General features: G+C 38.3%; 1 protein-coding gene across 1 annotated transcript in view; it reads left to right on the top strand.

Moving 5' to 3' along the window:
• Positions 1 to 16,504, top strand: part of LOC110464989 (nucleoporin NUP188 homolog) — a 40,736-nt gene that overhangs the window by 18,897 nt on the left and 5,335 nt on the right. Inside the window, exons 22-44 of the mRNA XM_021520525.1 lie at positions 789 to 921; positions 2,571 to 2,658; positions 3,136 to 3,212; positions 3,481 to 3,595; positions 4,001 to 4,121; positions 4,405 to 4,477; positions 4,696 to 4,815; positions 5,065 to 5,311; positions 5,738 to 5,827; positions 6,074 to 6,217; positions 6,474 to 6,643; positions 6,892 to 6,967; positions 8,802 to 8,878; positions 10,432 to 10,507; positions 10,825 to 10,959; positions 11,203 to 11,277; positions 11,697 to 11,782; positions 12,146 to 12,300; positions 13,873 to 14,021; positions 14,131 to 14,262; positions 14,607 to 14,675; positions 15,254 to 15,361; positions 15,959 to 16,117. Of these exons, the coding sequence (XP_021376200.1) occupies positions 789 to 921; positions 2,571 to 2,658; positions 3,136 to 3,212; positions 3,481 to 3,595; positions 4,001 to 4,121; positions 4,405 to 4,477; positions 4,696 to 4,815; positions 5,065 to 5,311; positions 5,738 to 5,827; positions 6,074 to 6,217; positions 6,474 to 6,643; positions 6,892 to 6,967; positions 8,802 to 8,878; positions 10,432 to 10,507; positions 10,825 to 10,959; positions 11,203 to 11,277; positions 11,697 to 11,782; positions 12,146 to 12,300; positions 13,873 to 14,021; positions 14,131 to 14,262; positions 14,607 to 14,675; positions 15,254 to 15,361; positions 15,959 to 16,117 (2,675 nt within the window). The remainder of the gene's footprint in view (positions 1 to 788; positions 922 to 2,570; positions 2,659 to 3,135; positions 3,213 to 3,480; positions 3,596 to 4,000; positions 4,122 to 4,404; positions 4,478 to 4,695; positions 4,816 to 5,064; positions 5,312 to 5,737; positions 5,828 to 6,073; positions 6,218 to 6,473; positions 6,644 to 6,891; positions 6,968 to 8,801; positions 8,879 to 10,431; positions 10,508 to 10,824; positions 10,960 to 11,202; positions 11,278 to 11,696; positions 11,783 to 12,145; positions 12,301 to 13,872; positions 14,022 to 14,130; positions 14,263 to 14,606; positions 14,676 to 15,253; positions 15,362 to 15,958; positions 16,118 to 16,504) is intronic.

Below are 16,504 nucleotides of genomic sequence, written 5' to 3' on the forward strand. Positions count from 1 at the left end.
CACTGGGCGCAGGTACACACTGGACACAGAGAAGCTCCTAATACCATTGTCATATTACATAGTGTTCTGTTAGACCAGATATATCTAAATAGAACACTGGGCGCAGGTACACACTGGACACAGAGAAGCTCCTAATACCATTGTCATATTACATAGTGTTCTGTTAGACCAGATATATCTAAATAGATCACTGGGCGCAGGTACACACTGGACACAGAGAATCTCCTAGATATATCTTCAAAAAAAAACCCACTGAACATGGATGATACCACAAAAGTACATAAGATAAAAGAATGAGGAAATTCTGAGACCAGAAATATTTTTTAAAACACTTGACATGAAGAAGAGCACAAAAAAGCTAAAAAATATCCTTAACATTCTGAGACTAGAAATATCTCCCAAGCTTTTAATTTTCGTAGTGCATTATAACAATAACATTTACAAATATTTGATTAAGTCTACAGGATAATGCTGTAAAGCAATTTGTCCTTATTTAAATATAATATCTTCAAGTGTTTTTTTCTTGTAGAAAATAAATTATGCTGTTTCATTCCATTTCAGTTAAATATGCCTTTTTTTTTTATTGTCATAGATAAATTCTAGCCAAAAAAGGGAAAGGTAAAATTATACACAATATTTCATTAACCCTTTCAGGACTGTAGACCAAAATGGACTCATCCAGATCAATGCATGGTCTACTAAAGTTTCATAGGGGTGAAAGGGTTAAAGGGTTTGTGTTGAAAAGAGTTGGGAAAATGTCATAATAAAGCTTTTGCCATACTTTGTAGGGATGGTATCACCAATGCAGGTGTCGAGGGTGACCCTCATTGTAGAGATGGTCAGTGCAGTTCTCGGAGCCTACCCTAAGGCTGTGGAGGAACTTGACCAGATCATTGAATGTCTGTATCAGCTTATTCACAGGTTAGATTAAGACATTTCTCACTTAACTGTTAATGGTCTTTGTTGGCTTATACACAGGTAAGATTATTGATATCTGTGATTATGGTATGTTGGATCCACTGTACATGACTCTGGTTTTTAGGTCACCTGAGCTTTGCTCAAGTGACCTATTCTAATCGCTTTTCATCCGTCGTCGTCCGTCGTGCGTAAACTTTTTACATTTTCAACTTCTTCTTAAGAACCAGTGGATGGATTTTTGCAAACTTTTGGTAGTTGAGGCTACAAAATTGTAAAATTGGGATTCCTACCCCAACCCCTGGGGCCCCAAAGGGAAAATTAACCAATATTTCAAAAATCTTCTTCTCCAGACTCAGAAGTACTACATTCAATTTCAGTGCATAAAAAGAAAGATCATCAGGGGCTTTATTTAAATTGTAAATTTCAGGACCCCCAAGCTATCCGATCTCCCTTGGGGAGAGGGTAAAGTTTACAATAGTTTATATAGGAAATAACACTTTTGGGTATATTTTGACAGCTTTCTGTAGGAAACTATTTTTACTTGGTGAGAATTATCCTTGGAGGAAGATGGTTTCAAATTGTAAAATTGGGATTCCTACTCAAACCCTTGGGACCAGGGTGGGGCCCCATAGGGAAAATAAATCAATATTTCAAAAATCTTGTTCTCCAGACTCAGAGGTACTACAGTCATTTTCTCTGCATGAAAAGAAAGATCATCATGGGCTTTATTTAAATTGTAAATTTCAGGACCCCCGAGCTATCCGTTCTTCCTTTGGGAGGGGGTAAAGTTTACTATAGTTTATATAGGGAAATAACACTTTTGGGTATATTTTATCCATTTTCAGCAGAAAATTACTCAAACTTAGTCAGAAACATCTTTGGTGAATGAGGGTATTACATTGTAAAATTAGGATTCCTGCCCTATCCCCAGGGGCTAGGGCGAGGCCCCAAAGGGAACATTTACCAATATTTTCAAATTCTTATCTTTCACTTAGTTTACATGCTGACTTCCACATCACATCTAAACAATAAAATAAAGCTACCAGTACCTATGATATAACTCAGGTGACCGCTAAGGCCCTTGGGCCTCTTGTTGTTGAATTATAATACATCCCCATTACCAACAGTATATAGGGTATTTGAAGTCACAAGTTTGAGATATCAGAAAAGATATATTCATTAGAGAGTGGCAGTGCCTAGTATCATCCTGAGGACATCATTGTGGCCGGTGGCACAGCTGAGGGTGTCAGCAATATCGGAAGGGTAAATCTAGGTTCTGTAATCCTCTAATGAATTTAGTGTTTATTCTTTTTGCTAGAAGTATGAACATCAGTTTCAAGAAAGAAAATGAATAAACATTTCAAATTTTAATGAATTTTTGACTTATAAAAGTTGCAATGGAAAAGCATGGTGTCTGAAACCAACTGTATTCTCATCTTGTTTGCACAGTCCACATATTGCACTGCCACCCTCATTGTCACCTGTTGCTAGGATGTTGTTAAGCACTGTTCGTTTGACTCATTATTAGATGAATTGTGATGGTGAAATATGAACAGTCTGTCAGAGCCAATCAGATTACAGGATATATATATGTGAAGTATAATATATATAACTGTGTTTGATATGGAATTGGTTTACTTGTCCCTGTACAGGTTTGCCAACTTCAATCCGCCACCACTTGACCTGATGACAGCCTGTATCCAGTGTCTGACTAGTGTAGCCAAAAAACACCCAACCAAGGTAAGACACAAGAGGATCTACGTTCAGCATTTTATAGATACATTGAATTATTTCTGACCGCAAAAAGCTGTAGTATTTGAAATTATACCTCTGAGTCTGATCTTTTTAATATACCTGTCTAGTCTATGCTCAAATTGTTCCCAATACCACTGGTGTTTGTTTTGATGTTACAATAAAGCCTCTATTTGATGTTTGGCTATAAAATATTTGGAGTAAGTATTTTTCAGTAGAAAAAATATCCAGCAAAACTGTCTGTCCTTCATTAGTATTATTAAAGGAACTTGTCATTAAAAACATACACCCATTAATTCTGCAAACTGTTTAACCAACAGATAATTGGATCTTAACGGTGATAAAATGTATAAAGATTTTAATTGAGACAAATCATTTAAGTCTCATAGACTTAAAAGTACTGAAATGAATGAATGACAAAAGCTACCGTCATGAGATATCCTTTATTGTACCCATCTGTCACAGGTATGGCACAACATGAAACAGACGGGAATGGTGCCGTACCTCACAGAGAATGTGGACAACTTAGCAGAGGTTCTCAGGTATCTAACACACACCTTAGGGTTCACGTAAAACCTCAATAAAATATCTATCATTATTTTTCTTACCTCATTTACTGCCAGCCTATTTAAAGGCACCCTTTCGCCATGTATGGAAGAGGCCGTTTTAGACTCTGAAGCCGATAATTACAGCAATGTTACACATAATTCCACAAGTTACACATAGTAAAGAAATATTTACTTATGCTTACTCAACATTAAATATCTTTTACCTCTGATTTTCTGGACAACATTATATTCTGTGCTGCAGTGGCCAGGGACTGAGTGTAGGATTGTATGGAGCTATCCTGGCAGGGTATGAGTGTAACCAAGGCCGATATTCTGTGACCGTGGCATTCCTCGACTTCATCAGCTGCTTTATAAAGGTCAGACTTGTAAAGTCATCTTATCAGCATGGCATTTGGACAAACTTGGTATTCTAGTTGATGAGGTTATTATCTTAGACATTCAGGTTTTTTTTTACGCGGGGTGCAACTTTTACATTTTTATGGCAATGTTAAAGCCATAGTACTGCCTGATAATAGTAAGTAGGAAATCCTCCAAAAACACATCAGTTAACATGTATGAATGGTGTAGTGAATTACACATTTCCAAATTTTGCTTGAAATATCCTCATACTACAAAATTTATTCATTTCAATGTGAGCTGAAGTATAATTTTGATAAATTTAAATGAAAAATACTCGTTCATATTTTTTTCTGCGGGTGAGGGTTAGATATGACTTGAGATAACAACAAGTTCATAATTCTACTGTTTGCTTTATTTACCAGCCATTTTTTGCGGAGGAGAGGGAGAACGACCTGATGGCCCCCATTCTTTATTTCCTGCGTGAAGTGTTTCCTGTGTTCCAAAAATGGCGCTATTACAGCTCAGCCAAGAGAGAGACCATTGGTAAGATGTGTTTCTTACATATTCAATATTCAGGTCAGTGTGTGGGTATTGATTGTCATTGGTACAAATCTATGGTGATATGATTGTAAATTTATAAAAATAAATATTGTTACTTTATTCTGTTAACTTTAAGGAAGTTTATCTGTAAGTGTGCTCTTCTGTGTGAGGTAACTTGTATCAAAAAATATCCCAGGAAAGAAATCCAACACTCCTAATGTAGAACAATGGGATAACAAAATAACCATATAAATACTTCATAATGATAATGTTTTGTACTTTTCAGGACAAAAGTGCCTAGACATATTCCACAAAATTCTGACATTTTTGACAGGAAACAGGAAAAAGAAGTCAAATAGGTAGGAACAGTTTTCCTTGATATTACACCGAGTCATTATGTGAAGTCAATGATTTATTGGCCCACTTTACCTATTGTGTGGCTGAATCATTGTTGGTAGTGTTTTAAAAGTGAGAAATTCAAGTTTTAAATTTAATGGTTTTCTAACAGTTGTAGTTCTAATTTTTTTTTTCTCCAACAATTTCCTGATTCTCTGGAAGTGTAATTTTGTGTTTGCAGACCTCACCTACAGGAAGTGTGTGTATACAGTTTGTTGTTCACTGAGGCAGGCCGCTCACTGCTAGACCTCATCGCCATGGGAGCTGACACCATAGAAATGGCACTCATACAGCAGGGCAGGTAAATACTGGCTTTGTAGACATTTGATCTTTGTGTAAAAAGTCTTTTTAAGTTCATGGTCATTTTTGTTTACCTTAATACCAATTCCATCAACCTATCAAGCTATAATAAATTTTCTGTTTTCCTAAATACCTGTCCATAATTTTATCAAAATTGTTATGCTAAACCTCTTGCTTACTCATGATGTGTGTACATATTTGTATTGGTTTGTTATAGTTTTGTGTACATATTTGTATTGGTTTGTTATAGTTTTGTGGAAGCTGGTACAGGAGTCGAGATGATACAGTTAGTACAGATGTCCTTCTCGGTCCTCAATCGTCTGCTGCTGCTCAAGTCTCCAGACCAGCCACTGTCACCAGTGGAGAGCGCGCTGTCATCTCAGCCCGCGGGGAGACAAACTCAACATATTGTGGCAACCATAGCTGGCTATATCTACCACAAACATAACCCACGACTGCCAGCTCTCGCCTGCCTCCTCCTCAAACGCCTAGCTCTGGTAGGGTGTAGGTTAGACCCTGTATATAAAGACCAGTCCACCTGTCTATTAGTATGGCCTCTGAGTACAGTTGGTCTGCTATACTGTTTTATGGTAGAACCTGTTTTTGCCAACTGTCAATATTTAGTTTTCATTAGTATGCATTGATATTGCTGTTATGTCATTTTAATGATGCAGAGCTATATATACTTTATTGACTGAATACATCATCCTGAAATGAAAATAACGATGCCAAAGAAATATTTGGATTTTTTAAGCATTTGTAAATCTGACTGTCTCATCTGTAAACTTTCAGATGTTTTGCTTTGATCTAACATGTGACTTGGTGTCGATTAATGCTGCTGCTATAAAGAATGAGTAGTTCTGTTCAGAACATTTAAGAGAAATATATTAATTAAACTAACCCCATTATATGTACTTGTCCAGGTGTCTCGGATGTCCATCTTGGCGTGTCTGGGAGGAGATGCAGAGACCATCAGAGACATGTATCTCTCACGTTTATACGCTGTCACAGAGGTAATCTTGTGCTTCTATAAGTATCTAGACATTCAAAGATTAAAGAAAAAAGAGGAGAGTGGTTCTGAATAGTTTCTAATGAATTCTTTCTTGGAGAGCCTGAGAACCTCAACTGTTGATCGAACACTTTCAGTTTGCAATTGATAATTATTGTACTTTTGTGACCTCTAGTAGAACCTGTTTGCTTGTCATTTGAATCTTTTACATCTTGTATGCATTTGATGCACTGTTCTGACCTCTGTAAAGGACCTGCGCCTGAAGGTTGTCATCCTGGAGCTGTTGTCTGTGTGTGTGGAGGCACAGCCAGGACTCATAGAAATCTTCCTCAATGTCCAGCCGGCCGAGACAGCCTCAGGCACAGATGCTTCTGCCACACGTGCCAGCAAGAAGGTATGGCATTTAAGTCATCACTGGGAATAATTCAAATAAATATTTCCATTTATACAGCTAGCTTTCTCCTCAGTCTCTTTAACTTCTACCAAGAGAAATATTCCGCTGAGTTCATCGGGAGGTTTTGCGCAATGAATATTTTAAGTCAGAAAAATCATTTTATGATGTTGCTGTGTGACGTCATTTCAACAATTTGAAGAAATCTGAGTTCGACTATTGTATTGAAGAATTAAAAAACCTAGCTGTTCTGTTGTAGGATCTGTCCCTGGGTAAAACTAGTTGTCTCCAGACAGTACTAGATCTGATGGATGCTAAGAAGCAGGGAGAGTACATGTGTCCCCCAGACTTGCTGTGTGCCTGCATGGACTTTATACACGCCCTGTGGGCGGGGCTAAGGGACACAGCAATGTCTGTACTCAGGGCAAGGTAAGCTATACAGGAAGCTGGGAGGTGGGGATAAGGGACATATCAATGTCTGTGCAAGTAGGATGCATAGGAAGCCCTAGGGGCTGACAAATCAACACTGCATAAGGTATTTTTTCTTATTAAAAAAAAAGTTAACATAGCATAAATTGAAATAGTTAGTTGGAAAGAAGGTTGCTGGATTAAAGTGATCAAATTGTTAAGCACAATTAAATAAACAGATTTACAACATAAAACTGCTTTTTACACAGGACCAACTTTTGGCTGAGTGTATGTGCCCCACTGACCAGAGATCTACCGTCACCTGGGGAGGAAGACGAGATGCAGGTAAACGTAACCTTATACTTTCAGATATCTCTTGTAAAAAAACTTTCAGAGATCCACTAAAATCATTTTCTATCAGAAGTGTAATTCTTCTCCTTTAAATTTTTGTCAGTAAATAGGTTTTCAGTCCTTCAGTCTGTTACATATTGCTTTCCGAACAAGAAGTCTAGCAATATTTATAGAATTTTGCCAAACTTTGGGTATGCTTGCATAACAGTTTAAAATCTGGCTAATTTTAAAAGATGAATGGAATCTGCTATAGCTCTTACTGTGAACAGTTCAATTCATTCTTGGATATGAGAGTAGAGACACACAATAACATTTGTGTATGTATCCTGCAATAAGCCCAGGGGGCCAACACATAATCTATGGCTGAAAGTAGGGGGTGGGCTTATTACAGGACAACACATAATTTCTGGCTGAAAGTAGGGGGTGGGCTTATTACAGGCCAACACATAATTTCTGACTGAAAGTAGGGGGTGGGCTTATTACAGGACAACACATAATCTATGGCTGAAAGTAGGGGTTGGGCTTATTACAGGACAACACATAATTTCTGGCTGAAAGTAGGGGGTGGGCTTATTACAGGACAACATATAATCAATGGCTGAAAGCAGGGGGTGGGCTTTTTACAGGACAACACATAATCTATGACTGAAGCAGGGGGAGGGCTTATTACAGGACAACACATAATTTATGGCTGAAAGTAGGGGTTGGGCTTATTACAGGACGACACATAATTTCTGACTGAAAGTAGGGGGTGGGCTGATTACAGGACAACACATAATCTCTGACTGAAAGTAAGGCGGTGGGCTTATTACAGGTCAGCACATAATCTATGACTGAAAGCAGGGGGTGGGCTTATTACAGGACAACACATAATCTCTGACTGAAAGTAAGGCGGTGGGCTTATTACAGGACAGCACATAATCTATGACTGAAAGCAGGGGGTGGGCTTATTACAGACCAACACATAATCTCTGACTGAAAGAAGGGGGTGGGCTTATTATAGGACAACACTTAATCTATGACTTAAAACAGGGGGTGGGCTTATTACAGGACAACACATAATCTCTGACTGAAAGTAAGGGGTTGGGCTTATTACAGGACAACACATAATCTATGACTGAAAGCAAGGGGTGGGCTTATTACAGGACAACACATAATCTTTGACTGAAAACAGGGGGTGGGCTTTTTACAGGACAACACATAATCTAGGACTGAAAGCAGGGGGTGGGCTCATTACAGGACAACACTTAATCTATGATTGAAAGCAGGGGGTGGGCTTATAACAGGACAACTCTTAATCTAGGACTGAAAGCAGGGGGTGGGCTTATAACAGGACAACTCTTAATCTAGGACTGAAAGCAGGGGGTGGGCTTATTACAGGAGAATGAAAAAGCTTTTGTTGGCCTTTCTTACTAAGAGCAATATATATTGGTGGACTTACTACCAAGCATGGGCTTATTGCCGGATAAGAACGTTATAGCAATATTCCTAATTATAATTCTGTCTATTAACTGATTTGGAATGTTGGATTGCCCTTTGTTTTGTTCGTAATAAAGTTGTTCATGTCAGTTCAAGTTGAAAAATATCTTGTTTATGCTACTCCATACACACACATACACACCCCCCCCCCCCCCCCCCCCCCCTCCCCNTGTAAAGAGTACAGTAAACGGGACTTCAGCAGCATCAAGTATGACCATTTTGTCAAATGTGACACTGTGTCTGGTAAAGTACGGTCACTGACAGTCTGGGGACACAAACCATGTCAGATATTGCAGCATGTCTTTCAAGGCTGGTATTTATAAACATGATTAATTTATTTTATTTGTAGATCGCCGTGCCCTATCAGGTGCGAACCATTGCATTTGTGCTGAGAATCCTGTCAGAAGAGATATACACAGTCACCAGGTAGGAAGACACAAAGTTAACAAAATTTTGTATACTGGTACTGTCATTAGTTAGCAGAAGTAGCCTGAATTTAATAAAATTGTATATTCAGCAACCACCCAAGGGAAACACAACTTACACAACCGACTACATATAATCAAACGACTCCTTATCCTAATTCAGACAACTGTTAACAGACCACTTCCCCAAGCGCACATTTACACATGTGTTTGAGAAGAATTGTCATTTCACTCAGAACAAACGATCGATGGAAACTTGTTTGAAGTTCTCAACTTACATGACTGTGTTTTCGGTAATTACCGTGATTTAAGCTAACTTGTTAAGAAAGATCTTGTTGTTGAAATGATAGCGGTTCCTGTGTTGGTCCAACAGGTGGGTTCATGTGTATTATTCCTTTATTTTTTAACAAATTGACCTAAATAACGCCGACAGCATGTTGCCGAAAAACGGACCTTTATTAATTTCGTTAGTACTTTGCTAGCATAAACATGTTTAGTGCGCAGTTGCGCTGATATTTAATGTTAATTTCGCACGAGAGTGCTGTCGCGAACATCTCTAATTAGCAGACCCGATTTCAAGAATGAAAACCTGCCAGTGTACTTCATCCAATCAAATGGAGGATATCGTAGGGTTAAAGGTAACATTGCCTAGCACGACAAAATGGTTCTGCTTAACTGCGATAAGTATTAGTCCGTATTTCACTGCTAAATCAACAATATCGACAGTTAGAAAAATGACTTTTTATTTGTTTCTGCACATCAATGAATTTATTATAAGTTTGAAAATTGATTTTGTTCACTGAACTTGGTAAAAAGATTGTGAAGTAGTCCTTGTCAAATGTGGTGACGGTGATGCAAATTTGGAGTTACACAACTATTTCAACGACCGTTTGGTATATTTTCGTCAAACATGGTCGCTAAAATGTATCAAATCTGGTCCTTTACCATAAAGTCAGTATTGGGTGGTCGCTGGTCGCGTTAGACAGATGGCGGCTTAATACAGATAAGTTACATAGTAAAAAAAGTCAGGAGGAATGAAAAGTGGTCGCATAAAACAGATGGTTGCTTGAGCAGATTCGACAGTACTGTCACTAGCTGAAAGGCAGACACACACAAACATATATACATGGTACTTAGATAGACAGACACAAAGTTTGCAAAAAGAGGTTTTCCTGGTTGACATTTGAATTGTTTTTAACAATTATTTATTGAAGGATTGAAATGCTGGAATACTGGTATGAAATTAATTTCTTCCAAATGTACAATCGATAAAACATTGGCAATATCTGTCAAAGTTTGAATTTGATATCACAACATGACTGGTCCCTGATTATTACAATAGTATGATGGAAGGACTGGACAGTTTCCAATCTGAAAACAGACACGTGTATCTAACTCTTTCTGTCAGGCTTTATGACAGCATCTTGAGCTGGTAGGATTTACAATTAAACTGGAAAGATTGTTGAATATCACAAGTATTTATGGTTTTGTCAATGTCACCTCTGTTGTCAATGGTATTTGATTCCAGTGGCTTTCAATGGATTTTTTTTGTAGTGCAAAACTAGACAGCAAGCTGAAGAAAGTTCTGGCCGACGTCAGTGATGCAAACCGCTGGAAGTACTGGTCTGGTGTAAGTATTTTATTATAACAAGGAAAACAAATTAATGGCAGAAAAAAAACTCGCATTTCGATATTTATAAAATAGTTGAAAACTTCCTAAAAATTTGTAATTATAGCTTTTAACTGTTTTCATTTTGTTATCATTTCAAGATGTTCTGAAAGATACACATTTACACAAAAATATGGCAAGCTTATTTAACGCTTTAGTTCTTTAAACTTTGAGCTGTTTTGATGCAATACTGTCAGAAAAGTTTCACTTTGGATTGAGAATAAAATATCATGTTTATCTGCAATGTGTACAGGATATTTGTGTGTGTTCGTCTGTAGTATGTACGGGACTGTGTGGTTAGCCAGGCTGAGAGGACCGAACCAGAATTACCAGGAGACAACCTAGCTGATCACCCCACTCTACAACTCCTCATGGCCTGGAAAAACTTCGTCATCACCATCACCAAACTCAAGGTTCATTATAACATAACTGTTATCGATCACTTATATCATAACCATGAACTTGAGATAAATTACGTCCTCAGCATCTTAATGATTTTATTAGCATGAATTAAAATGAATTTACTGAGAACAATACAGCGAGGGAAACAAATTTGCCTAACTCAATATTTAGATATTTTGTATTTAAACAAACCTATTTTTAATAGGAATATAAAAATCCTGTTTGCCTATTTAAAGTTTGAATTTACTTGTTAGGTTGATGAATTGAAAGTGAATAACAGCCTAAAAGAGGTGATCATGGTAGACTTGATGGAGGGTGTACAGGCGTTGGTAAGTTGTTGTGTTGTCAGTCCTGTTACTACAGGCGTTGGTAAGTTGTTGTGTTAATGTCCCTGTTATCAACAGAAATTGACCCAGCTCACAGATGATCTATTAAGTCTAGTTTAATCTTTAATCCTGTGTACCAAATCAATGCAGGACTATGTCCAAACCTAAGCAATGATCTTTTCTTGGAAAAGAGGTTTGAATTTGATAATATTTAAACCTTATTATACAACACTTATATCCACTTCAGTGTTATATTAATGAATTATAAAGATCATGTTGTACTAAATAAAGTCACCACTACAACAAATAATGACCAAAGATGGAGCATGATAAATGTCACGTCTCAATAAAACATACGTTTTCTGTTTTCTTGGCTAAGGTAACTGTGGTACATCACCTGTATCTGGTTTCTTTATTGTCAGGTGTCGGGCGATTTATCGGTACTGAACATCAAATTGGCTCAAATAGCTAGTGCTTTCCTCTTCAACCTCATCAAACAATGGACCAGGTAAGTCGTAAATATGAACAGGTATTTCAGTACTAGATACTTCAGTAGACAGCCACAATGAACGTCCTCCAGTGCTGAAACTATCTGGTACTTTAGATAACTGATCACAACTTTATTAATCTGTTTTTAGTTCAAATTTCAAATTTTCGTTGACCTCAGATATTATGCCTGCTCCAGGTTATTTGTTTGTTTAGAGTTTTGTGAAAATGCTATGCAAGTATTAACCCTCAAGGTTGTTGAAAAATAAATCTGTAGAAAGAAAAATCTCATCACAAAAAGTCTGAATAAATCATAGTACTGTATGCATGTATCATGTGCACTCGTGTATAATGCGCAGGTAGCTTATGAATTTCTTTGTTGCAGCTCTCTGAGTAACCAGACAAGGATGATTAAAGAGTTACAGGCAGCTGTAGTACATACCCTGTCTAACAGTAAGACACTGATCCCCCCAATACAGGTGGGACTGCTGGGAAGTGTCACGGCCATTATACAACATTCACGACTCAACTCAGTCACAGGTATGTCTCACTACCATCACACAACATTCACTACTCAACTCAGTCACACGTACGTCTCACCACCATCACACAGCATTCACTACTCAACTCAGTCACAGATACGTCTAACCACCACCACACAGCATCACTACTCAACTCAGTCACAGGTACGTCTCAACACCATCACACAACATTCACGACTCAACTCAGTCACAGGTACGTCTCACCACCATCACACAACATTTACTACTCAACTCAGTCACAGGTAGGTCTCACCACCATAACACAACATTCACGACTCAACTCCCTCACATTTACGTCTCACCACCATCACATAATATTTACGACTCAACTCAGTCACAGGTACGTCTCACTACCATCACACAACATTCCCGACTCAACTCAGTCACAGGTACGTCTCACCACCACCACACAGCATTCACTACTCAACTCAGTCACAGGTACGTCTCCCCACCATCACACAGCATTCACTACTCAACTCAGTCACAGATACGCCTCACCACCACCACACAGCATCACTACTCAACTCAGTCACAGGTACGTCTCAACACCATCACACAACATTCACGACTCAACTCAGTCACAAATACGTCTCACCACCACCACACAGAATTCACTACTCAACTCAGTCACAGGTATGTCTCACCACCATCATACAACATCCACGACTCAACTCAGTAACAGGTATGTCTCACCACCATCATACAACATTTACGACTCAACTCAATTACAGGTATGTCTCACCACCATCACATAACATTCACGACTCAACTCAGTCATAGGTACGTCTCACCACCATCACACAACATTTACTACTCAACTCAGTCACAGGTAGGTCTCACCACCATAACACAACATTCACGTCTCAACTCCGTCACATTTACGTCTCACCACCATCACATAATATTTACGACTCAACTCAGTCACAGGTATGTCTCACCACCATCACATAATATTTACGACTCAACTCAGTCACAGGTATGTCTCACTAGCATCACACAACATTCACTACTCAACTCAGTCACAGGTATATAACACCACCATCACATAATATTTACGACTCAACTCAGTCACAGGTATGTCTCACTACCGTCACACAACATTCACTACTCAACTCAGTCACAGGTACGTCTCACCACCATCACACAGCATTCACTACTCAACTCAGTCACAGATACGTCTCACCACCACCACACAGCATTCACTACTCAACTCAGTCACAGGTATGTCTCACCACCATCACACAACACACTCGATTGTATGAACATGATTTCTGCTGATATAAGGTTATGCATCGTATAATAAGTTATTCTTGCATATTGCAAATTTCACGTTATTGTTCAAAATCCAAGTTTGGCTATAAAAGTGTATGTGTTTCAGCTTAAATGTTTTCATTCTTAGTAATATTAACAGATGCATACTTTGTGATATCATTATTTTACCAATAAGGGGAAACATAGATTTGCACAGAAAAACATGCCAAAAATAAACTGGAAACATGCTACACTAACCTGAATTATTTTACCCTGCATGCCAGCAGCACCTTACTAACCTCTGTTGGTTGTGTTATAGATATGAGTCCTGACAAGTACCTATCAGTTGTCCTCCCTACCACATGTGCAGTCTTACTACAGAGCACCCGTCAGCTCCCTTCGCCCCGAGATCTTGTTGATAAAAAGGATTCACAAGGAGAATTGGCAGCTGGAAACATAAGACTTAAGGTTAGCCTGTTGTTTAATTGTGGATTATAGTATACAATTGTCTTTCTCGTGATTAGTTTGAAATATAGGATACAAGTTGACACTCATTGGTTAATGTTTGGTGTAACAGATGCAGATTGTGACCTGCTGTCTGTTAGAGGAGCTCATCCTACAGTGTGACAGGAGTGAAATGTGGCTACCCGTTCTACAGGAGCACTTCATCCTCCCTACACTAATGGCCTCCATGGAAGTTTTCATCAAGGTCAGTATACCACACACAGAATGTCCTCCAAATTACTGTTTACAGGGAAATTTTCACTGCAGTTCAATATTCGCCTTTTTGTCGCCCTCCTTAATGAAGGCTAATTTATTGTTACAGCTAATATAACTTAACAGCATAATATACATATTAGTTAAATGTGAAGGGAGTAATTATTTAACACTGGCCAACATTGGTTTCATGGGTGAAAGGCGAAAGTTTGACTGGACGGAAATTTCCCGGTATACAGTAATTCTTCATTAAGGTTATATTGTATGTTAAGTTCTGCTAGTGACTTTTGATACATTACCACTGACCGTTTACTGTACTATATTTATGTATTGCAGGGTAAACAGGCTGTACATTATGTCCAGACAGTGTTTCTGTTGCTCTTGACCATTGCCAAATATGACAAGGTGAGTGATATAGTGACCAGTGGTCATCTTTCATTTCTTTCCTCTAAGGTATCATTCTAATGTCCTGTCTGTATCTTGTCATAAAAAAACGATCCCTGTTGAATTTTGTCATCAATTCTGCCCATACCCTGATGTTGTTCAAAATTGACAAACATTTTACAGCAGTTCTATCTCTATAAAAATCAATTTCTTTATTATATTATTTCCAGTGTAGGCCAAATGGACCCCGGCTGAAAACTATTTCAATTTTAATGGCCTCATTCTGTCTCTTTCAAGAAGCCAATTTGACTTGTTGTTAACTTGGTCAAAGTAAACCTCCCTGTAGGACACTGGCCGTCACTTTTGGTTGTGCGATATTATCCCCTATCTAGCAGCCAATTTGACTTCAGTATGATCTTTTCATATTTTGTATAATTCCTGCAGAGAGCATTTAGTACACAACACATGTAAATGTGGGCTATGTATAAAGATATATCACTTTTCTTTATTTAGGGCCTTTGTAATTAGATGTGAAGTATTGTTTGGCATACATCAACAGAATATTTAGACTTGTAAAGATAACGTGATATATTTTGTAGGGGGCAGAGGCTTTAACAATGAGTGGTGTCACACAGCATACCTGTCTGTCCATGATATCACTTTACCAAGACAGTGACCTCTTCTCTAAGCCAGGAGCTCCTGCCAGGGTAGGTAACTCAGAAAACTCACTCTTTCCTGATTGACACTGTTAATTTGCCTAATAACCAGGGACAAAGCCTTCCAGATATCCAGAATGACTACAGATCTATTTACTCTACTTGTTTAAAAGTTAAGATATAAAGTTTGGCAGGAATAAGTTCCATCAAGATATCTTTAATGGTTTGTTATTTACACACAACATTACATTGAAGTTCTCAGTGACCTACCATCTGTGGGTGATGTAGGTATAAGTTTCATCAAGATATCTAGAATGGTTTGTAATTTACACACAACATTACATTTCAGTTAGTGTAAATCATTGTAAAGGCTCCAGAAAACGACGTCAGACTACAAAGTCTGTTCCTAGTTCATGAACAAAATATTTTAGTTCAACTTGTCAAACCAAACTGAAAGTTACCCAAGTTTTTCCTGACATACCTGTTTGTAAATTGGACTGTCCTGGTCTGTCATTAAGGTAAATCCTTAGTAAAAACCTGACTAAACTTGGACACAAAGAAGAACAGTTACATGTCAGATTGTCAGTTATATTAAAAAAAGAAGTTTGTATGTGTACAGAATTTGATAGGATCTTCCTGTTTTTATAGAAGGATGTGACTGAGCTTCAGCAGAATTCCAGAGCAAGCTGGCATGGAATATACTGTATCTGTGTGGACCTGTATGCTACCGTGCTGTCTGCCCTCAAGTACTCCTTCCTCGAGGATGCCCTCCACTTTGTGGGTGCCCACCAGGATAGGATGCAGCAGGCAAGTCTTTCTGTGTGACAATCTTGGATGGTACAGGTGTAATTGTATACTGTGTATTTTTAGGTCACCTGAGCTTTAGCTCAAGTGACCTATTGCTATCCGTTTTCGTCCGTCGTCGTCCGTCGTCCGTCGTCCGTTAACATTTTACATTTCAAACTTAAAGTCAAGTTCTGCTGGGCCGATTGAACTGAAAGTTGGTAGGAATGATCGCCTCATGGTCCTGACAAAGTGTTGTTATTTTTCGGGTCGATCAGAAATCCAATATGGCCGCCACGGCCGCCATTTTGAAAACCTATTTCAAACTTAAAGTCAAGTTCTGCTGGGCCGATTGAACTGAAAGTTTGTAGGAATGATCGACTCATGGTCCTGACAAAGTGTTGTTATTTT

Source organism: Mizuhopecten yessoensis, unplaced genomic scaffold (genome assembly GCF_002113885.1).
Source record: "Mizuhopecten yessoensis strain PY_sf001 unplaced genomic scaffold, ASM211388v2 scaffold11045, whole genome shotgun sequence".
NCBI classification, from domain to species: domain Eukaryota; kingdom Metazoa; phylum Mollusca; class Bivalvia; order Pectinida; family Pectinidae; genus Mizuhopecten; species Mizuhopecten yessoensis.